General features: G+C 41.1%; 3 protein-coding genes and 1 non-coding gene across 6 annotated transcripts in view; 2 read left to right on the forward strand and 2 right to left on the reverse strand.

Annotated features, from left to right (window-relative positions):
* Positions 1-658: 658 nt before the first annotated feature.
* LOC110958764 (UPF0450 protein C17orf58 homolog) lies at positions 659-6,713 on the reverse strand. 2 transcript variants are annotated; one of them, XM_022205449.2, is made up of 5 exons: positions 6,431-6,713; positions 5,239-5,904; positions 4,211-4,297; positions 2,953-3,144; positions 659-2,197 (listed from the first exon to the last, which is right to left on the reverse strand). In XM_022205449.2, exons 1-5 carry the CDS (start codon positions 6,501-6,503, stop codon positions 2,010-2,012), a joined length of 1,206 nt encoding a protein of 401 aa, XP_022061141.1. In that variant the 5' UTR covers positions 6,504-6,713; the 3' UTR covers positions 659-2,009. The 2 variants fall into 2 exon arrangements, with proteins under 2 accessions (XP_022061141.1, XP_022061140.1); XM_022205448.2 differs by having other exon boundaries at positions 4,211-4,300.
* Positions 6,714-8,730: 2,017 nt separating this feature from the next.
* trnar-ccg (transfer RNA arginine (anticodon CCG)) lies at positions 8,731-8,803 on the reverse strand. The gene has a single exon. It is a non-coding gene; the product is annotated as a tRNA-Arg (tRNA).
* Positions 8,804-9,073: 270 nt separating this feature from the next.
* Positions 9,074-19,405, forward strand: LOC110958762 (importin subunit alpha-1). The gene is made up of 11 exons (XM_022205445.2): positions 9,074-9,146; positions 9,477-9,593; positions 9,692-9,832; positions 10,290-10,378; positions 10,618-10,886; positions 11,380-11,474; positions 12,420-12,683; positions 13,197-13,430; positions 15,978-16,160; positions 17,018-17,167; positions 19,183-19,405. Exons 2-11 carry the CDS (start codon positions 9,528-9,530, stop codon positions 19,267-19,269), a joined length of 1,578 nt encoding a protein of 525 aa, XP_022061137.1. The 5' UTR covers positions 9,074-9,146; positions 9,477-9,527; the 3' UTR covers positions 19,270-19,405.
* Positions 19,406-20,154: 749 nt separating this feature from the next.
* Positions 20,155-22,288, forward strand: part of LOC110958763 (E3 ubiquitin-protein ligase SMURF2) — a 59,965-nt gene continuing 57,831 nt past the window's right edge. For both annotated transcript variants that reach the window (XM_022205446.2, XM_022205447.2), the window contains exon 1: positions 20,155-20,624. In XM_022205446.2, the coding sequence (XP_022061138.1) occupies positions 20,573-20,624 (52 nt within the window). In that variant the 5' untranslated portion in view covers positions 20,155-20,572. The remainder of the gene's footprint in view (positions 20,625-22,288) is intronic.

Consider the following 22,288-nt stretch of genomic DNA (forward strand, 5'->3'; position numbering starts at 1 on the left):
ATCATATTCCCAAGATGACGTACGCAGGCACCTCCAACTTTGATCTTTCATTCTCCTCTCACACCCTTCTCCCCCACCTCCCCTCCTTCGACTCCCCACTCAAACCACTAAATGGATCCAGAGGTTTGCATGGACGCTGAGCGCGCCGCAGATGACCACAAGCCCAAAGCCGTTTGGCAGCTATCACACAGGAAGCGACTCAGAGATATTCCCACCTACTCCCCTCTTTCTCTCCCTCCTTCTCCCTCCTTTGCATCCTCTGCGATGAGGAATGTCCTCCCGCTGCGATAGTAGCCGCAATGTGGAGCAGGCTCCTGTTTCCTGCCCGCATGCATCTGTTCCCTCCAGCGCTGATTCCAGATAGAGGCTTCATCGAGCCTGGGAACTGACCTGAGCTGACAGACATGCAGAGGGGGAGAAAAGAGGCTCAGCCCTGCCTGCCTTGACATCCAACTTCCCAAGTCAGTCTCTGTTCCTGGAGGCCAGGCCAAGACCGTGGTTGTTAAACTCTAATTAGAGCGTCTTACTTTGGGGACTCCTTCTCATGCAGTCGCTGGGACTGATAATGAGGAACAATGCTTGAGTGTTTGGATGTATGTGATTGCGTGAGTGGAGAGATGGTTTAAAGATGAATAAATTCCTCACATTGGCCATTGAGTACAAAACAAATACACATTTTTATTGAGTTCATGTTTAGTAAAGCAGTGTAAGCATTCAGTGCAAATCTTTTCCCTTTCGTAAGAAGCATGAGCTCAGGGTCGTACTACAATCAAGCCAGGGATTTTTGATTAAATAAGAAGCTATCCCTTTGGAAAAGCAGACCCAACACACCCTCTACTGCTTCAGTTCCTCCTCCACCTTGCCCCTGCCTCCCCTTTTCCTCTGATCCTGCCTACATACTTTAAATACCCCCTTTCGAGCGTTCGTAAAGGAGTGCATGTTCGTGAAACCACGAGTCATCCCTAAAAGGTGCAGTGAAGGAGGCAATTTTCGGGTCATGTGTCCAGGTGTGCCGAGGATCAGATTCCTGCGATTAGATTTATGGCTTAGTCCCAACAAAACCACACCTCCTCCTCATTCAGCAAGGCCCCCTTTTGATGTCCCGGGCAGACATTTCATCGTGGACACATAATTGAAGCTAGAAAAATAAGCTGCTCTCATGACAAGAAAACTTCTTCTCTTCCTCCTTTTCCTCCCTCCTCTGTCTCCTCCACTGGGGTTTGTTGTTGCTTTTTCAGGCCCTTAATTCCCTCGTTTAATAGTGCATTTCCTGTTCACGAATATCACCCACAATGTCATTATGCACACGTCTACTAATATTGTTCAGTGCAAAACAATATTTTGCATTCATATCATTTGAGAAGTGTTATTACAATCAAAGTAATGAGAATTTTCATGAAACTAATATAGAATCTGTGATTATTCCAGAAAACAATCACTTCTAAAAAACATGGGCAACAATGTGTTGATTTGAATGTTAAATATAGGAGTGTGCTTTGACACCAATTAGAAAATACAAGATTTGTTATGTAGTTGGTTTGCTGTTTGAAATGGAGAACTAAAAAAGTAAAAAGATGAAAGATTGCCATTCTGTATAATAATGTTGAATCAAACTTTAAAAGTGAACCATTGTTTGATATCCTATTAATTCAGGGACTTCATGAACCAGCCATGAGTGAATGAGGAGTTTGAATGGAGTTGCTATTTTGGGAAGATAACAGCAGGCTAATAGGTGTTCGGTGCCCCTAATGTTACAAATCATCATTTTAATTAAAGCTGCTTGTGTTTTCGGTCAAAGAAACCACACGTCTGCACTCTGGGAACTTAACAGATAAGTTAAAAAAAATTGCCAGTATTATGATACGTCATAGCAGTCCATATGAGAGTAAATCCATGCCTTCCTCCTGCAACACATCTTCTGTCTTGCACAATACTGAGAGGTTAGTTAAGATCAGTTCAGCCACAGTGTCTCTTCCCCTGCATCGAGGGGCTTTAGTCCTGTGTGTGGTTCACCTACACCTGGAGCGGGTGGCGTCCAGAGCTTTCTGGTGCCTCCGTTTGTTGAACCTCTTGACATAGTTGTTGCTTCGCAGCAGGCCGTCCCCAGGCTTCAGTTTACCACCCAGCAGGTTCAGGAGGTCACTGGGAAGATGACGCCTCCGGTGGTAGATCTGACCCATTATAATGTATCTGGTTCCTTGGGAACAAACAGAGGGAACGGTGAAGTGACAAGGAAAAGAAGTGCAGAGTCAAGCAAATTTTATGTTTGCACTAAACAAGTAGTTGTTACTGCTTCTGCTGATCTCAGGAAAATGGAATTCCCACATCCCACAAAGGAATACTCTGGTGTAAACTTGTCACACACTTTTTAATTTACGGGTCTTGAGGAGTGCACTTACGAAGAATATTAATTATCAAACTTTGCACATCCGAGAATTTATTACTTTAATTTTAAATGTGATCTCTTCATTATCCATGACCAAGACCAGAGAAATTAACAACTAAAAGACACTATAAATATTTACAAAATAATATTATTTCTTTTTATTAGAGACTGACTGATTCTGAATTTCTGGGGCCAGTGTCAGTTGGAAGGAATAATTCTGATATATTGAAAGGGAGAAAATGCTGAAGTCATTGTTTATTGGATCATTACTTTCCAGCAGTGCAGAGAGTAAAGTAAAAATGGAGTTGGAGCTGTTGTGTGGGACATTCTACATAACGGCCGTACAAGAAAATTTTTATATCGGAAGACACGTACGCCAATATCGGTGGGGATTTGCTTTTTATTAAGTTACCCACAAAGTTTGACTCAGAACTAAGTAGCAGAACAACCTGAAAATCAAAGCTCTGTCCTGGATTTAGACAACTGCTGCTTTTAGCCCTTCTCAGCCAGTTTGAAAGCAGATCTTAAGTCTTGTGAGGCTTACGAGCTAATGCCATGAGACTTACCAAGTTTGATATCGGGACAAGGTTTGCTGCACTTGTAGGTATCCAAGACCAGAAGGCGAACTTTGAAGAAGAAGCTGTCTGGGGTCACATACAGACGACTCATCTTGTAGAAGCCGTCGCTGCTGACCATCAGCGTGATGAGCCGTATTCCTTTCCGCAGCACATCAATGTCATGGACGACCCCATTGACAGCTGTGTCGGAAGGACAGACAAACGGTATCAAAAGTCAACATAAAGGAAACTCACATAATTGTTGCTCCAGCTTCAAAGGCTGATTGTGTTGACTATCCATTTTTACTGTTTGGTGGTTGGTATACAGTTAGAGGTGCTACCTGCCAAAAGATAGAATCAATGGCTGTTTAGCTCAAACTTTGTAGAATCCTGTCCCTTCATTGCCCCCTGCTTACAAGCTGAGCCATTCAGAATAAACAGCTGCCTACCATTTGGCTGTGCTGTGAATTCAGTGATATTTTCATGTAGAAACATAATGGTTACATTCCAGATTGCATAGTTCTACAGCTACCCTCACAAAGTCCATACTCCTCAAACTTTGCCACACCAGAAAATCACGCTGGCCTGCATATTGTAAAATCCGACCAGATGTAGTAGGGCGTCCGGGTATTTTTGGCATACTGCATCTGACGTTCTGCGTATTCCAACATACTAGATCTTTTCCTGGTGTACTTTATAATACGATGGTATGGATATGGGAACACAGCTAATATAACAATCACAAATACAGAGAGAGTCTTCTTCCTGAAGGGGGCGTGGACAATAAAAACTGATTTGCGGCTACAGACACTGAAACATCCTGTTTAAGGCAGAGCTCAAACCAGGAGTTATACAGTCATTGTTAAATAAAGCATATTTGTAGCGCTTTGAACTGAAAAAATTAAATATATTGTGAGGACAGTTGAGGTTTTCATTAGTTTCCTGAAAAAGGGCACAATGTGGGACTTTGAAATTACTGATATTAGCCTCATACCACGTGTTTAGTTGCTGCAGACTATTTGAATTTCACCAGAAATTCAAATAGTTTGTTGCTTACATAGAGTGAGTTTAAAATGTTCGGGAGCGTTAATCATTCGATCAGCAGACTCATCAGTACTACAAAGAAGGATATTAATATGATTGTTATTATAGAGCTAAATAGTGAAATTTACTCTGACTACTCAGGGCTCCTGCAGCTCTTCCTGCAGTTCACCTTTGTTTGTGCACCTTTGACAAAGTCTGCCTTTGTCTCACACCGGGTACATACCAAACTCGCTGTGGCAGTAATACTCTCTCTCCTCCTTCTCCTTCCTGCACTCGCTCATGCAGAAGGCGTCATGTGTGAAGTCGGACTCTGCTGGAGAAAAGGAGAATGGGGATGAAGGGATGAGAGAGAAGAGAGAGAGCGACTGTCTGCCATTCCTGACTCCCATTCCAGCGTCATTAGACAGGACAAGGTTGTCATTACACAACCCAGGCGTCGCATTCCTCGGAGGTGGTGTGCGTCATGGGATCACACTGGTGTCACAGTTTCGATCTTAATTACAAAATCAGAGCCTTCTCACTCACTGTGCGTTCATTTCATTCTAACCTCCCAGAAGAGTGCACACAAAGGGACAATCTGACTGTCAGATTTGAGGGACATGGTTATAATTAGTGGCAGGGGGACGTTAATTAACTACCAGAAACTCTCATCGTTGTTGTTACGGCTCTCTGGGTGAACTCTGTGCCTCACTGGATAAAATAATACTTTTATTTCTGCAAAGGTTGCAAGAAACGTGACTTTTCAAAAGTGTTCTAGGTGGCATTTTTAGTCACGAGGCATCTGTGAGCGACGGGCAAAGCATCATAATTACACATTGAGCACCTTCATTTCTTCTGTGACCACGAAGCATTAGCAATTTTAACTTTTGAGCATTTGCCTTCTTGGGTATATTATTACAAATCCAGGCCCTTTTTAGTCAAAGTTACACTTAAACCCAAATGCAGCTTCTTCTTCTTCTTTTTTTTATTATGTAACTAATGTAAAAAATGCTCTATTTGGTTTGGTAGTTTGTCACTGTGATCATGTGAAATAGTATTTTAAAGGTCAGAAGCCACAGATTATTAGCAGTAATAAATACTGTGATATTAAGCTTAAAAGTTTTTCCCAGCAGGCTGAAGTGTGGTGTCACTTTAATCATTTGAAATATATACTCCTAGAAGGGAGTAACATGAAGATCCTGTTAGAAGACATGTTGTGTATTAATACACAGGTCAGATGTGAAGGTCAGGAAACAGCAGATCCTCCCATACCTCGCCTCAGGATGTCAAACTGGTACAGCAGGCTGGAGGAGCGCCGGTTGAAGATCACTGGTGGGCGGCTGTTGTTCCTGGTCGCAGCACCGATACCAGACTGGTAGAGGCTGGACTTCCCCGGCCGGTTCTCCTCCGGGTCCATCCTCCGGTTGGGGGGATCCCTGCGTGGAGGAGAAGCAGCGGTTTGTGGCGGCTGAGCTGGAGGCTGGGTGTGAGGTGGAGGCCTGGCTCTGGAGTTGGGGTGTCCCTCCGGCTCGGTCTGCTGAGGTGGACTGACATTGGGTTGGACCTCCTGGTTGGTTTTCTGCACTGTGCGGTTTACAGCAGAGCCTGCAGCTGCTGTCAGCGGTGTTTTGGGAAGCAGACCGATCACTTCCCCTCTGTTCTTCTCGCTGTTGTGCTCCACCAGGCGGTCGATCTTGGGGCCCTTTTTGCTCTTGTTGTGGGGGCTGTGATGGCGAGGGATGGGGGCCAGGTCGCTGTGCTTCGGCCACACAGCGGCTGGGAGAGGATGAAGGTTGAATTTGGACTCGCTGGTCTTGCTGCTCTTCTCTATGAGCTCGTTGATGGGCAGGGAGGGTTCTTTAACCAGCAGCCGGCTCTGGTTGCTTAGAACTGGATCCACAAAGCTGCTCTGACCTTTTTCTATCAGGGTGTACAGCTCTGTAGTGGAAACACGCAGTTGGAATTTAGACACACAATTTAATATAGTAGTTCCCACAATAAGTTAACACAGGGTCATGCTGAAATTTGAGTTTTTTCAGTAACTTTTACCTTGAAAACTACACCTACAATATTATATACTGAAATTAAACATGATGCAAACTGTAACTGACTTAGCATTTTATCTAAATCACATTCTATAACTCTTTCAGCATGCAATATTTTCCCCTGTGCATACAAATAAAGATTATAATTTCAGATTTCTGTTTTTGTTTTGTTTTTTTCAGTATTTTCAGAGATAATCTTGACAAATAACATAATAACCACTGGCTGCTTTTAAAGCTACAGATCCTGCAGTGTCCAGTGACAAATACTAAACTACAACACTAAGGAATCCTGCAGTGAAAGTTACACCATTAATACACATCATTTAAAAAAAACGCAGCAAGTGATTAAACCAAAACTGGAGCTACAAATCCTCACTGCTCTGAAATAGAAAATAATAAAAGCCAATGTTTCCACTCACCATTAACAGCATGTTCCTCTGTGTGGTAAAGAGGAAGCGCAAGAAACAAAAGGATCAGAGTAATCCCTGTCATCCTGGATGCTCGGTGTGGAAACACTTTAAAGTCTGCTGCACGGTTGGGATTCCCGGGATTTTTATAGGAGCGCTCAGGAAGGAGATGGGATGGAGAGGGAGGCGGTGGGACGTCCCAAACACAGAAATAAACACATGTGGCGTGACACTCCTTCCATTCATGAGTGGATTCTGAATAAGCCCACAATGCTGTTTGCAGTGTATGAAGGAAAATGTGTCTCTGTTTGGACGTTATCTGCTGTTCCACACGGTAAGATTTAAAAAAAAAAAAAAAAAAAAAGACAGAACCCAGCTTTTGGTGTCTGCTGTAAAAATGTAAACAATGTTGTCCATTATTGGTTTTCTTACTTTTTATACGTTAAAATAAAAATTAAAAAAGCAATTTAAAGTACGCACTACTTATGAACACATCTTAATAAGTTCCTCAGTAATTTTTAACGATGAGGTGACTGAGTTCAGAAACACAAGTCTTCACTGCCCCCTGGTGGTCAAAGGCAGAAACTGCAGCACTGCGTTTCAATTAGTCATGGTGGCGGTCTAGTTGCAGATGTAATGACAATATTTATTTGGTTACCTCATTTTGAGATATGCTAGTTATTTATAATTACATTTTTTTTAAATAAAAAATGCTTTGAGAGAAGCAACTTTTTTCTTTTTTCTTCTCTCTCTTTTTTAATCACTGTAACTAGTTTTGTTTGGAGCAAAACACAGCAAATATGATTTTTTTGTAGCCCACTGTTTTTTTAAAACTATTAGTGGGTATTATACTTTTAGCACATCAATATCATGAATATGTCATAGTCATGTTAACTTTATAACAAATTAAAATTTTACAGCAATTTTTCCATGTACAAGTAATTGTAAAAGGAAAATTTTGTACAGTTTTAGTTGCCCATAATTTTGTAGTTGTACTTATTGTTGTTGTTGTTGTTATTATTATTAATTTTATTATTTTGAACATTTTGCAGCACGTTTTCATTACAACCTTAGTCTTACTTTGTATCTTTTGTTTTTAAGCCTTTTAAAAAAATTATGTTACAGGTTTATTGAATCATGCAGATCAATGAAATATCAGATAAATAAAGTGCAAAATGGAGAGAGATCTTTTCATGGATAATGTCTGACCAATGTTAAGTGCTGGAGTCATTTTATTGGTGGGAACAAATCAAAGGAAGTGCATTTGAGGTCCATTGATGTCATAGTTTGACAGAACAAAATAAGCCCCTGTGTGTTTATTCATATCACAACACACATATAGAAATGTATGTAGGCATATACAGGGATATCAATTAGCTTGAACAAAACAAATATCATTTTTTGTAATATGTAAATGTGTAAGAATAGGAGGGAACGCAGGCATTAAGGGAATACATCCCCCAGTTATAGGGTGAGAAGCTGCCCATGGACATAAATAATTCTTAAATCTCTTATCCAAGATTTCTGATAAATTATGTACACCATCCTTTAATGTGCATTAACATCACCTAGTGTAATACATTATTAGATAATAAGTAACAAGCCATTAAACAAATGTCATCTTTCCAAGGTTGTGAGGAAAAGATGCCCTTTTTATATTAAGTTTTGTAATAACAAAGTTGCAGTCTGTTGTAATTTTTTTTATCCTCTGAATTTGTCCACTTAATCATACTTTATGTGTAGATATCATATTGATATTCAATATATAAATACATATTTTTTAATTTGAAAATACATGTTCTTCTTAAGGGGGGTGTCTTTGCAGGTATCTCTAAGAGAAAACAGGAAAAATACTAAAGATGTTGAGACTAGCTGAAACATTGGGCACTGAACACTGAAAAATACTATTGATATTATTTGCAATATTGCTTTCTCAGTAATATTTCATTTTCCGGTGAAATATATTATAATATGTTTGCTGTTCTATCATGCAGTGCATTTATTCTATGCTATTGCAGATTTTACAAAAAAAAAAAAAATTGAAAAAATTACGTTTTATACCATACAACTAGCATCATCTCCTACAGTGGTCGCAATCTTGTAATTGACTGCATTGTGATTTTCTCACAGTCATGCATGACACGCCCATGATGCTCTGTTGAAAGCAGCTGATATAACGATTATCTTCGAGCCCAATGTAATTCCACCTAACTGTGACTGAAGATCTGTTTAATCGTATTCGGTTTCGTGATTTGAGAGATGCCCAGCATGAGACGAAATCCACATTTAAGCCCTGAAAAGGAAGCTAAATGCGACCCAGATGGGACTCGAACCCACAATCCCCAGCTCCGGAGGCTGATGCCTTATCCATTAGGCCACTGGGTCATTACGGTACTTCTCGGGAAGAACATCCTTTATTTAATTAAAAGATCGTGTGAAAATTTGTGTTTATATGTGTGCCCATGCACGAAAAATTAACAAAGGTTTAGTTAAGCAAAAGAACATTTACCCACGGCACAATGGGTGTTTTAGACAAAGCAGGAAAACGCCATCTCGCGATACTGACAGCGGTTGCCTTTGACAACGGCCTTGTTGTTTGATCCGTTTTTTAACCTTGTAAAACGGGGCGGGGTTTGTTGTCCGACGGACCAATCAAAAGTCAGAAAAAAATCAGGGCGGTTTGTACATGACGTCTCTGTTGGTGAAAAAAAACACAGCGAGCTGAAGGGTAAGCACGTTGCTTCTTCTCAGCGGCTAAATGAGGGTTTTAAACAGGTTTTTTTTGCAATTTTGACTGTTAAATTACAAATATTTGTTCGTACTTTGAACGCAAAATCGTTTATTACCATGCTTTTGTGCGGATTTGTGGTATTTACTGACTGGACTAGCTTCGTGTGTGATGGGCCACATGGTGTTAGATAACCCGGTCGGCTTTGAGGCTGCCGTTCGGTTAGCTAGCTTACCGCCTGCTAACGCCATCACGTAAAGTAAACGAATATCGGCGTTTTGAGAGTTTAACTGTTTAAAAATTTGTCACCTGTTTATCTTGTTTCAACAGGAATTGTCCTTAACGTTATTTCGTGGAATCTCGTCCTTTCAACGGTCAGGAATGTCAGCTGGCAACGACAGCGGGGCTCGACTCAGCCAGTTCAAAAACAAAGGGAAAGATGCCAATGTAAGCTCTGCCACTTACTGCAACCGTTAGAGGACTAACCGAGCAAGCTAGTCGTACTAATTGCTGCCTTGTATCTCTTGGTGTGTGTACATCTTCAGGAGCTGAGACGCAGGAGAGCAGAAGTCAATGTGGAGCTCCGAAAGGCGAAGAAAGATGATCAGATCCTGAAGAGGAGAAATGTCCAAAGTCTGGAGGACGAACCCACGTCCCCTCTGCAGGAGAAGGATCCCAACGCACAGGTAGTCCAGGCTTGATTAGAGAGTAAACAGGACGCAGCTGATGTAAATACAGCTGCTTTCCCAGTGTTTCTGGCAATGAGAGAGCTAACAACCAAAGAGAAAGTCTGCTCAAACTGTACCCTGAAGGCTGATGCCCAGACAAAATGGCCAAAGGTCAATGATAATCTTGGAGCAGACATATTTGTCTTACAGTAGCATGAAAGATGTCACACTTGAGTTCCAAATTTTTTGCAGTTGATTCAAGAAAAGTCACTGTCAGTGTTGTGAAGACTTCAATAGTCTTTATGGACAACAGTGACAACAGGGTGTCATGTTTTTTGTCGTTAAATGTAGCCATTTGGTCTGCATCCTGCATCTCTGACATAAACATGTTCCACTGAATGTTTAGGGATATCTTTAGCTGCTCTTTGACCTGGGTTTACTGGCCACTAATCCTCTTCTGTTTCTGTGTCCGTAGCCTTCTCAGCTCTGGTCTGTGGAGGAGATAGTAGGAGGTGTGAACAGCCAGAGTCTAGACCTTCAGCTTCAGGCAACACAGGCAGCCAGGTAAAACAGTTTAAATGGTGCTTTAACTGAAGCATTTTAAAGTCTTAATGTAAGAAATCTTTTCTATACCGTGTTATTAATGTCAGATCGTATGCTTACGCACAATCCAGACAAACATGGATTGATTCTCTCAGGGTTCAAGCTTATTCTGCTGAATGGAATATATGTGCAGCAATCAGTTTATCCACCAGCAACAATTACCTTTGTGATTTTTTTTTTTTTTTTTTTCTGATGAGCAGAAAGCTCCTTTCCAGAGAAAAACACCCACCCATTGACACTATCATTGCAACCGGCCTCATCCCAAAGTTTGTTAGTTTTCTGGCATTGTCTGAATGCCCTCCAATCCAGTTCGAGGCTGCCTGGGCACTGACTAACATCGCCTCAGGTACCACGGACCAAACCACCGCTGTAGTGGAAGGGGGGGCCATTCCAGCCTTCATCAGCCTGGTGGCATCTCCCCACCAGCACATCAGCGAGCAGGCCATCTGGGCCCTGGGGAACATCGCAGGTACCTGTGGGTTTACAACCCTTAAAAACTTGTGTTGCTTCATTACTGCATCCTGCACTGTTACAGTGTTGGTTTGCTTTGCTATCTGATGTAGATCATTGTGCACAATTATGCCACCCATGTGTTGTCTGGAGTTGTTTTTGACCTGTGATACTACGGGCGTTTTAGTCATGTAAAATGCATCTCTCATAAAACTGTCGAGTGTGTTGTTGATGCAGCGAATGCATTGTCTAAAGATGATTTGCGCTAGCTAAAACAGAAGCCACTGACTGTCATTGCGGGAGAACTTGTTCAGTTATTGTCTCGGCAACGACTTTTGCATATTATGGCGACAGAATGACAGGGAAATTCACAACTCAAGCTAGCATGTTTAATTTTTACCACCAGCTGTAGACTAAAGTTGTTTTGATTCAGTTGCTGTGGGCTTTTTATGTTCTATAATTGCACTGTTCAACACTAGATGACTTTAATTTTTTTTTCCTTCTAACTTTAGGTGATGGATCCAATAACAGAGACCTTGTGATTAAACATGGTGGTCTCCTGCCACTTCTAGCCTTGCTGGCAGCTCCTGACCTGTCCGTATTTCCTGTAAGTTTACAGCAAATGTGCTCCTTTCTTTAAGAGACACACTTGCTTTTCATGCTTCTATTGCTCTGTTGTATCTTTCATCCAGATAGATGCACTGTCTTGAACCAGTTGAGAAAGACTGGCTGAGACACACCTGAGATCAAAATGCAAAGACATTTTTTGGTGTTATTAATTTTCTACAGAACAGACTAGTCTCTCTTTGGGTGGTTGCCAAATATGTAGATGCGCATGCATCTACATATTTAAATCCAAGTTCCTCTTTCAAGTGTTTTAGTTGCACTTTCACTTGTAGTTATGATCAGCTTCTCCATAAGTAGCAGCAGGGATACGGTCATGTCTTCTAGACTTTGCAACGTAAAACAGGAATTGAAAAATTAACAAACTTTTTAAAATGTGTGGTTGTATTAGTGTAGTGATAATACTATTAGTGTTTTCTTTTGACCTGTAATTCCAAATTATGTCACTGTAGTGAGATGTAATGAGCTGTTTACATCTTTGCTGTCCACAAAATCTTTAGTATTTTATTTTTGTCATTAGGGGTGATTTCTTTTATTTTTGTGACCGTTTGTTTATAGAATTAAAGATCAAAGGCCAGACCTCTGTAAATTTCATGTTTTATTGACAGTGTCAACAAAGAAGTGGGTTGGCTGTGAAGCTATTTATTTCTAGTGCGAGGTTGTAAGCCTTTTGAGCACAGCAGGTATATTGATATTTTGACATCAATGCCACAGGGATAATTCTCAAAGCACATATTGTGCTTGCGCTGCCATTCTAAAATTTGCTGAGCATAATGTTCACATTACTGTCATTCAAATGCTGATTTTTGTGCTTTTTGCAAACTGAGTTTGTTTGCAGAAAGCTTTCTTTGAATAAACCTAAATCTAATATATAACGCATACACACTTTGCTCTTAAATAACACGTGACTCTTAACCCACTATACCAGTCTGGCTACCTGCGCAACCTCACCTGGACGCTTTCCAACCTGTGCCGGAACAAGAACCCAGCTCCTCCTCTGCAGGCGGTGCAGCAGCTGCTCCCGTCCCTGGTGCGCCTCCTGCACCACGATGACAGGCAGGTCCTGGCTGACACCTGCTGGGCTGTTTCCTATTTGACCGACGGCTCCAATGAGAGGATCGAGGTGGTGGTGCATGCTGGCCTGGTGCCCCGTTTGGTGCAGCTTCTGGGCTGCGGGGACCTCTCCATTGTGGTATGTGGTGTTGAGCTTAAAAAACTCACATGTTACTACCTCTGGCATTTGAAAGGGGAGTCAGTGCACTGTCACTGATAGTTTTATTTCACCCCTCCTGACTGCCAGAGGCAGTTCTCCTCTGGAGGGCGAACTGCCTCTGGCAGTCATCCAGGGTTCATAAAACCATGGTTACATGCGTAACCTTCGTTATTGATCACACACTATTTTTTTTCATTTATTTCCAATTTGTGTACTGAATACTTATGAAGTTAACAATAACCACTTCCTCTCTAGTTCCAGAGTTCTTGTATAATTATTTTATTCCTAAAGCAAATTAAAGGTTAAGACTTTTTTTCTCCTGCACAACAGAGTAATATGATTGGTGGATGTTCGCTGAGATGTGAACCATTATAAGTGAAATTCAAGCTAATTCTGTTACTACCTGTATTCTTAGTGGCACCATCTCTCGTTTTTCTTATTTCTGTCTTGTGAGGGCTTCAGATAATCAACATGCTCTCCTTCACCTCCTAGACTCCAGCCCTGCGGTCACTTGGCAACATTGTGACGGGGACAGATGAGCAGACCCAGTGTGTGCTGAATGCAGGTGCCCTGGCAATGTTCCCCGACTTGCTGCGCCACCACAAGCCCAACATCCAGAAAGAAGCGGCCTGGACAGTGTCCAACATCACTGCCGGCAAGGACACCCAGATCCAGGAAGTTATCAATGCAGGCCTGATGCCCATCCTGGTGGAGATCCTCCAACAGGTCAGAACGCAGGAGTAGGCAGAAAAAATATCAGGCTTGTTGCAAGAGTACTGATGAGATTTACTGAATCATAATTGGTCGGTTTATATTTTACTTATCAGTGCGACAGAAATGGTCGTCTGTGTGATACTTATCATAATTACTGGTTTTGAACACCTGAGATCAGGGCAGCACATGAGCTCCTTCACATTTTCTGAGACCAAAGTATTCCATCCATCCATCCATCCATCCATCCTCTATACACCGCTTTATCCTCACTAGGGTCGCGGGGGTGGGTGGGCTGGGGGGCTGGGGCCTATCCCAGCTGACTCAGGTGAAGGCAGGGGACACCCTGGACAGGTCGCCAGTCTGTCACAGGGCTACATATACAGACAAATAATCACACTCACACCCACGGGAAATTTAGGGTCATCAATTAACCTCAGCATATTTTTGGACTGTGGGAGGAAGCCGGAGTACCCAGAGAAAACCCACGCATGCACAGGGAGAACATGCAAAACTCCATGCAGAAAGATCCCAGGGCCACCCTGGGATTTGAACCGGGGATCTTCTTGCTGCAAGGCGAAAGTGCTAACCACTACGTTCACTGTGCAGCCGTGAGAACACTCCCAATTTCCTAAATGCATGCTTTACCACTGCTGACATTTACACACGTGGACAAAATTGTTGGTACCCCTCAGTTAAAGAAGGAAAAACCCACAATTCTCACTGAAATCACGTGAAACTCACAAAAGTAACTATAAATAAAAATTTATTGAAAATTAAATAATCAAAATCAGCCATCACTTTTGAATTGTTGATTAACATAATTATTTAAAAAAAACAAACTAATGAAATAGGGCTGGACAAAAATGATGGTACCCATAATTTAATATTTTGTTGCACAACCTTTTGAGGCAATCACTGCAATTAAACGATTTCTGTATTTGTCAATGAGCGTTCTGCAGCTGTCAACAGGTATTTTGGCCCACTCCTCATGAGCAAACAGCTCCAGTTGTCTCAGGTTTGATGGGTGTCTTCTCCAAACGGCATGTTTCAGCTCCTTCCACATATGTTCAATGGGATTCAGATCTGGGCTCATAGAAGGCCACTTTAGAATAGTCCAACGCTTTTCTCTCAGCCATTCTTGGGTGTTTTTGGCTGGGTGTTTTGGATCGTTGTCTTGTTGGAAGACCCATGACCTGCGACTGAGACCAAGCTTTCTGACACTAGGCAGCACATTTCTCTCCAGAATGCCTTGATAGTCTTCAGATTTCATCGTACCTTGCACACTTTCAAGACACCCTGTGCCAGATGCAGCAAAGCAGCCCCAAAACATTACTGAGCCTCCTCCATGTTTCACCGTAGGGACAGTGTTCTTTTCTTCGTATGCTTGGTTTTTGAGTCTATGAACATAGAGTTGATGTGCCTTACCAAAAAGCTCCAGTTTGGTCTCATCTGTCCAAAGGACATTCTCCCAGAAGCTTTGTGGCTTGTCAACATGCATTTTTGCAAATTCCAGTCTCGCTTTTTTATGAGTTTTTTTCAACAGTGGTGTCCTCCTTGGTCGTCTCCCATGAAGTCCACTTTGGCTCAAACAGCGACGAATGGTGCGATCTGACACTGATGTACCTTGGCCTTGGAGTTCACCTTTAATTTCTTTGGAGGTTGCTCTGGGCTCTTTGGATACAATTCCAACCATCCGTCTCTTCAATTTGTCATCAATTTTCCTCTTGCGGCCACGTCCAGGGAGGTTGGCTACTGTCCCGTGGGTCTTGAACTTCTGAATAATATGAGCCACTGTTGTCACAGGAACTTCAAGCTGTTTAGAGATGGTCTTATAGCCTTTACCTTTAAGATGTTTGTCTATCATTTTTTTTTCGGATGTCCTGGGACAATTCTCTCCTTCGCTTTCTGTTGTCCATGTTCAGTGTGGTACACACCTTTTCACCAAACAGCAGGGTGACTACTTGTCTCCCTTTAAATAGGCAGACTGACTGATTATGAGTTTGGAAACACCTGTGATGTCAATTAAATGACACACCTGAGTTAATCATGTCACTCTGGTCAAATAGTTTTCAATCTTTTATAGAGGTACCATCATTTTTGTCCAGGCCTGTTTCATTAGTTTGTTTTTTTAAATAATTATGTTAATCAACAATTCAAAAGTAATGGCTGTTTTTGATCATTTAATTTTCAATAAATTTTTATTTATTGTTACTTTTGTGAGTTTCAAGTGATTTCAGTGAGAATTGTGGGTTTTTCCTTCTTTAACTGAGGGGTACCAACAATTTTGTCCACGTGTGTAAGGGATTTATGGATTGCTTGTGAAAGTTGACCTTTCTTAAATAATTTATATGCTGACTGGCATAGTTACCCCCCCCCAACTTCTCTATATCCTGCTGCACATTATGCATCACTTCCTTATTTTTTTTTTTTTAACTGGTCAAATTCTGAGACTATATGACATTTCTCTGATTTTATAGTTTATTTATACATGAACACTCAAGCAGCACATCAGAAGTGTATGGCTCTGTATTATTATATATTATGTGCTTTTCTGTTTAGGGAGACTACAAGACCAAGAAAGAGGCAGTTTGGGCGGTCACCAATTACACCAGTGGAGGAACCATGGACCAGGTGGCCTACCTGGTCCACTGCAATGTGCTGGGGCCCCTGCTCAGACTATTGACAGCTAAGGACAGCAAAGTGATCCTGATTATCCTGGATGCAATCTATAATATCTTACAGGTATAAAACCACTAAATCACAGAAGTATTCTTTTCCCCTGTTGCTTCCTTTTTGATTGTAGTATTAATAGTCAGGAAGACTGAGCTACACTGACATTGCTTTTGCTGAATTAACTTGTAAAAAGACAAGAAAAAATATATGGCAAGTTTGAAGTCTTTATAGCTTGGTTTTCACAGCAAAGTAAGATGTTTTAGAAATTTGTTGGCAGTAGTAATAGGTTTTTAAAAAAAATGTATTCACATCAGCAAAGTTTATAGACTGTAGTAGGCCGAATTGTAGATCACATGCATGACAAGAGATGAGGAGTTGTTAATTAAACCTGAAAGAAGCCGATCACAAAATACACTTTTCCCACTCAGAAATACACATTATCTCTATCTGGATTCAGTAGATGACATTTAACGATTTGGTGCGCAGTAGTACTTGGAACCTTTGTACCTGATTTGAAGTAAATTAGAAGAAAACATGGAGACACATTGGCAGGGTTTGTTTCAAGGACACCAAGGACAACTGTAGAAAACCACAGTTCTGGCAGGTAAAGGAAAAGACATTCAACCAGTTTGTGGAGATTGAGTCATGAACTAAGGTCTGAGGGCTTAGTGCATGGTAGGTTATTAGTAAAGCTGCAAGAATTAAGGTAATTTCAATTGATTCCAGAGAAATTTGTTTTTTGTTTTCAGTTGATGGGAAACAATGAACACTGAGTGTCTGGCGTTGCATTTAGATGTACAGAATCTGATCTCAGTCACATTACAGAGAGACTGATGCACGTTTTTGACAGTCTGATTACTGTTCCAGTTTTGTCTCTTGTGTGAGAGAACTGTTGGTCTTACAGACTTCTTTCATTTTCTACACAGATGGCACACAAAGCTGGTGAGGTTGAGAAACTGTGCCTAATGATCGAGGAGTTGGGTGGTCTGGACAAGATTGAGGGGCTGCAGTCCCATGATAGTGAAGCTGTCTACAAGGCCTCGCTCAAAATCATAGACCGATTCTTCTCTGAAGAGGTGAGTGTTGTTCATAGCAGCCATTCCATCCTAATAACCATGTAGCTGAATGTGAGTAGATTAGTCCAGTAAGCCAAAGTGGATTAGCAGGAGAACTTTAAAGAATGGTTGAGATGACGAAAACAGTTATAAAAGGTTGTACATGCAAGCAATTGCAATTTTAAATTCTTGAATGACCGACGTGGATTCATCTGTTATGCATTTGCTTTGGTGTTTTTTGTCTTTTTTTAAAAAAAAATATGTCTGCAAAATTTTGTAAGAACTGTGTTAAGGACTGTTGCTCATTCTATGATTTAATACATGTTAATCTTTTCTTCATCATCAGTCTACACTTTCTAACCTTTAATAATTAGGTGAAAACATGTTTTTAGAAATTTTTGCCAATCCATTAACATCAAAGCTGAAATCTGTCATTTGCAAAAGTATTCATTCCCTTTGCCACAGCGCTTCAGGTTGTGTTCGGGTGCGTCCTGTGTGCTTTAATTATTCACACTGCATGTCAGGACTAAAGCATGTTCTGAAATTCGAGGAACTCTCTCTTTATATTGAGAAAGGCTTTGATACATTTGACAAGGATATGAAACCAGTTCTAAAGCTTTGACTGTGTATAGGAGATCAGTGGTCTCAATCAGTCTGGCCAAGCTGAGCACCAAAGCATGCAAGTCCTTGTTCATGGAGGTGACCAGAGACCCAACAATGACTGTAACAGAGCTTCAGGAGTCCTCTGCAGAGATGGGAGAACCTGCAGAATGGATGACAATCAATCAGGTCTTCATGCTGGAGTGGCTAGACGATGACAGCCTGCTTGGAGTTGGCCAAATGGCATTTAAAGAACTGCGTGAGCACGAAGAAAAACATTCTCTGGTCTGATGAGACAAAAACTGATCTCTTTGGGCAACACTCCAAGCGCTGTGTAAACACCAGGCACTGCTCATCATCTTTCCACTATCATTTGTACAGTGGAACACAGTGGTGGCAACATCTTGCTATGATAGAAGATTTTTTTTTTAATTTGGTCTTGTGAATATTGACACACTAGGATTTTTTTATTTTTTACGACTGCGAGCTGTTGAGAACAAACGTCACAAAGAAAAAGCACACATTCTAAAGAAGATTCTTACAGACAATAGAAATAGAAAAAGACTTAAAGCTAAACAATGCCCTAGATAAATACAGTCTGTGACAATGAGATTTTTTAATATACTAGTGCACACCCTTATATATGAATATATATACTATATATTATGTATTTCATTTACGCAAAGTAGGTGAAGGCAGTGTTTCATTGTGAGGTCCTTTGTTAGTGTTTACAGTGGAGACAGCTTGTGCAGTACGACTTTAACTCTGAGATCTGCAGTGTGGAGGCTTCTCAGTGTCAGGAACAGGAAAGCTGATCAGAACAGAGAGAGGGATGAATGTGGCCAAATATAGAGAGGTCCTCAAACAAACCTCCCCCAGACTGCAGAGACTTGAGACCAGGTTGATGGTTCACATTTCAGCCCTACAATTCTCCAAAGCACACAGCCAGTACAGCGCTATAGTGGCTTTGGAAGAAGTCTCTTAATGTCCTTGAAAGCCCAGACTTAAACCCCACTGAAAATCTTGGGTTCACAGGTCCACCCAGCCGGTCTGACAGATTTGACCATCTGCAAGGATGAATTGGATAATCTGCCTAAAACACAGTGTGCAAAGTTTGTAAAGACTCAGACAGGAAGATGTACAAGCTGCTAATTATGTGAAAAGGCTGTTGTAAAGCACAGAATTAAGGCTCTGAATTCTTTTCTAAAAGAAAGAGTACTGTTTTTTGATTGAAACTAGTTCTTTCTTTGTCCTTGTGAGTTATTGAGTGACGATTCGTGATCTCCCTTTAATATTAACCAGTTCACAGCAGACCCACATTTTCTCCTTCTCTGCAGAATCCATCTTAATCCATATCCATGAGACCATTCCCAAAACATGCCATGACTTGGCTAATCCTCTAATGCTCTGCTCTTTTCCTGGCTCTTATCTTTCAGAATGAAGATGAGTCCGTGGTTCCAGAGGCCAACGGAGACAACTATACCTTCCAGATCCCCGAGAACCAAAGCACTTTTCAGTTTTAACATGTCCAGTTTGCTCATTGTAACATAAATAAGAAAGTTCTTACATTGTGGATTTCTTTGTTTTTGTACTATTTTTAGACAAAATATCCAAGTTTTTAAGAAATATTTGTAAATAAATTTTATTCATGCTTACGTATTTTTGGTTGTTGTTGTTTTTGTCGATAGTCATTTCTATATGCAGGCAGTCTGCCAACATGCTTGATGTGTTGGGTGAGAACATAAGGTAGTTCTTAGTAGATAAAGCAGTGGGACCTGAGTCTGTGTCTTATGGCCACTAGGTGACACTGTTATTATTCTCTATGTGTGTAGGGAGTTCGCATGTTATAGGGACCATGTTGTGTCTATAGTAATTGTAAACTATTTTATGAATGAAATCTGCGTTTTGGTACCTTCACAGTACTTAACAGTGTATAGCTGAACAGGTATCAGAATCTACACATTTTCCACAGTATAGACCAACATTAATCTACTATAATGAGCTGATTTCAAATAAATTGAAATTGTGATTTAATTTTCGTCAGTCATATATGTCAGACAATTGTGTGGCTGTAGCAGCTCTCTCTAATAATGGATATTTGAGTCCCAAAATTGTTTTATTGCAAATTTTTGCATATAACAGACTTTCTTTCTTTCATATCAGAATTAATCTCGCGTTGCTACTCAGTATCACTACAATACTCGATATATTCTGACTCACATAATCAGTTTATCCCGTTTATGTCTGCATAAATTGCACATAACTCTCCAGGTTAAGATGAGTAGCTAATTTCCCTTCGATATAATCACCGGATCGTCTACTGGTGTAATCACTTGAAATGATTTATATTGTCAGTAGCTGGGTGGTGATTCTGAGTATATTTTGAACGATCGTGCCGGATGTGGTGGTGTTTTCCCTCCCTGACCCCGTGTGGCTGCAGCAGCTCAGTCTTTACCACCACCAACACCGACTGGAGTGCAGCAGCAGCCCGGGCAGAGCAGACGCATGTCCGGATGGAGGACGAACCGATCACTTGATTCGTGGCATGCGGCATGATCGGCGTCTGGGAATGTAGTTATTTGCAATATTTTTTTTCATTTTTTTGCGGAAAAGGGGCTCACGTGCAGAGTGTTATTCCTGTGATGTGATTCCATTATGTTGCGTGCACAGTCAGCGTGATTTGCTATGGTGATACTACAAGCTAACCCCGAGCTAGCAGAGGGATTGTTTTGGGAGATACCTATTTGAAATAAAAAGAACTCACACGTTGACGCATGAATTAGACACTTTTTTGAGAGTTTTCGTCAAGCTGGAATACGAGGGGGAATGTCTAACCAAGGAGTTAGGAGAAATGGCCCAGTGAAGCTGCGGTTGACAGGTAAGCGAATTTAAACCCCCTCCTGCGCCGCTCCGAAACGTTAGCAAGCTAGCCTGCTAGCCGAGCATGTTAGGTGCTGCTGGTGGACTCTGGCGTGTGTGCCTTGTGTGATATTTTCATTTTCGACCTGTATTCTATCTTATGTGTATTTTAATCGCCCCTAGTTGCTTTCGAATTGACAGAATTTATCTTGGGCTACGCACTGAGCGACATTTAAAGGCAGCCAATGAGCCTTGCTCGTTAGCAGACATTAGCTGTGACTACAATGTTGTTTATGTTGGGGTAACGTCGCTGGCTAACGTTACCTCTGCCTGGTTACCAGTTTTAACACGAAGATTAGATAAGTTCAAACACGTAAGATTAATATCGATAACTTTATTATTCCTGTGGCCTTTCGTCGGCGTGTTATGTGGTTTATTTTATTCTGAGTTACCCGTAAGGGCAATAAAACCATAAATTTATTTATCTATAATCGATATATTGATCTTTCAAAGGGGATTGTAGGAGCTAAGTGTTGTGTTTCTTTCTTACAGTGACTATGGAGTCTTATAACAACAGTGTTTATAAAACAAGCCAGCACATTACCACAAATGATGGTGAAATTCCTAATGGCTTTGACGTATTTATGAAGTAAAATAATATGACAACATAGCAGCGAATTCCCAATGTGCTATGTGTTGTGTTGGAATACACCCTTTTATTTATTGTAAATGCATTTCTAATTGGGCAGTTGTTTTCTGTTTTGCCTCGAAGAGCTGTGTTGAGGCTTTGCAAGGGCAGACATTGCCTTTGTGGAATTTTATCTTTACCTTGCACAGAGGGATTTATGTCGGGACCATATTTTCACCTCTTATTCCCATCTTCTGGTGACAGCTATATCAGATGATAAATGTGTTGATGTTCAGCAGAGCTGAAGGAGCAAAGAGAGAATTTAGGAGTGTCCCATTGTGTGGAGATGTTTTTACCAGTATTTGGTGATAAATCACTACTAATCTTGTTTTTAAGAGTCACAGCAGTGTTGTATAACTTCCCACAGCACATACATCGATCCATGTTTTATCCTGGTATAATTTTGGGTTACATTATATTTCATGCAGTGCAGTGTGCAGAAAGGTAGAGTAATTTTGCAAGATGTAGCCAGTTGTCCTTCCTGCTCGCTTTCCCTGGGTCTTTTTTCCCCCTCCATATGGGGAATGGTTTTAAATGGGCTGCAGTGGTCTTCAGCCGGAATCCCAGGAATGTGAAACCTCAGAGAGAGTCTTTCCCGATCATAGACACTTTCTCTGTCTTCTGTCAGAGAACTCCAACAAGAACTTACTGCAGGGAAGACAGTGCATGTGTGTGTTTTGGGTGAAGAGAAATTGGGGTTCAGATTGCATATAGAATGACCAGAATTTCTGCTCAGACAGTGGTGATCAGTGATGCAAAGTCTTCCTTCAGACTTGTGCATTCATTGCTTGCTTTACACGTATGTTTAGTTGTGACCACATTTGATTTATGTGTCTGAGACTGTGTGCATTTAGACCTAACATTGCATACCAGTCCAGTTTTATTCCGTCTGCTCTGTGGTTTCTTAGGCCTGCATGTTTTTTTCTGAGTCAGAGAGAACGGTAATTGGCTAAACAAGCTTGGATCAAAAGAGATTTGGGATGACTTTCATTATT

Source organism: Acanthochromis polyacanthus, chromosome 3 (genome assembly GCF_021347895.1).
Source record: "Acanthochromis polyacanthus isolate Apoly-LR-REF ecotype Palm Island chromosome 3, KAUST_Apoly_ChrSc, whole genome shotgun sequence".
NCBI lineage: Eukaryota > Metazoa > Chordata > Actinopteri > Pomacentridae > Acanthochromis > Acanthochromis polyacanthus.

Excerpts from the sequence above, each read along its gene's own strand:
- LOC110958762 (XM_022205445.2), top strand. The coding sequence starts at position 9,528 with ATGTCAGCTGGCAACGACAGCGGGGCTCGACTCAGCCAGTTCAAAAAC. Across the intron at positions 10,887-11,379 it reads GGCCCTGGGGAACATCGCAG|GTGATGGATCCAATAACAGA; the intron begins GTACCTGTGGGT and ends TTCTAACTTTAG. Across the intron at positions 17,168-19,182 it reads ACCGATTCTTCTCTGAAGAG|AATGAAGATGAGTCCGTGGT; the intron begins GTGAGTGTTGTT and ends CTTATCTTTCAG.
- LOC110958764 (XM_022205448.2), bottom strand. The coding sequence starts at position 6,503 with ATGACAGGGATTACTCTGATCCTTTTGTTTCTTGCGCTTCCTCTTTAC. Across the intron at positions 4,301-5,238 it reads GTTTGACATCCTGAGGCGAG|CAGAGTCCGACTTCACACAT; the intron begins GTATGGGAGGAT and ends CCTTTTCTCCAG. Across the intron at positions 2,198-2,952 it reads TTGTCCCGATATCAAACTTG|GAACCAGATACATTATAATG; the intron begins GTAAGTCTCATG and ends TTTGTTCCCAAG.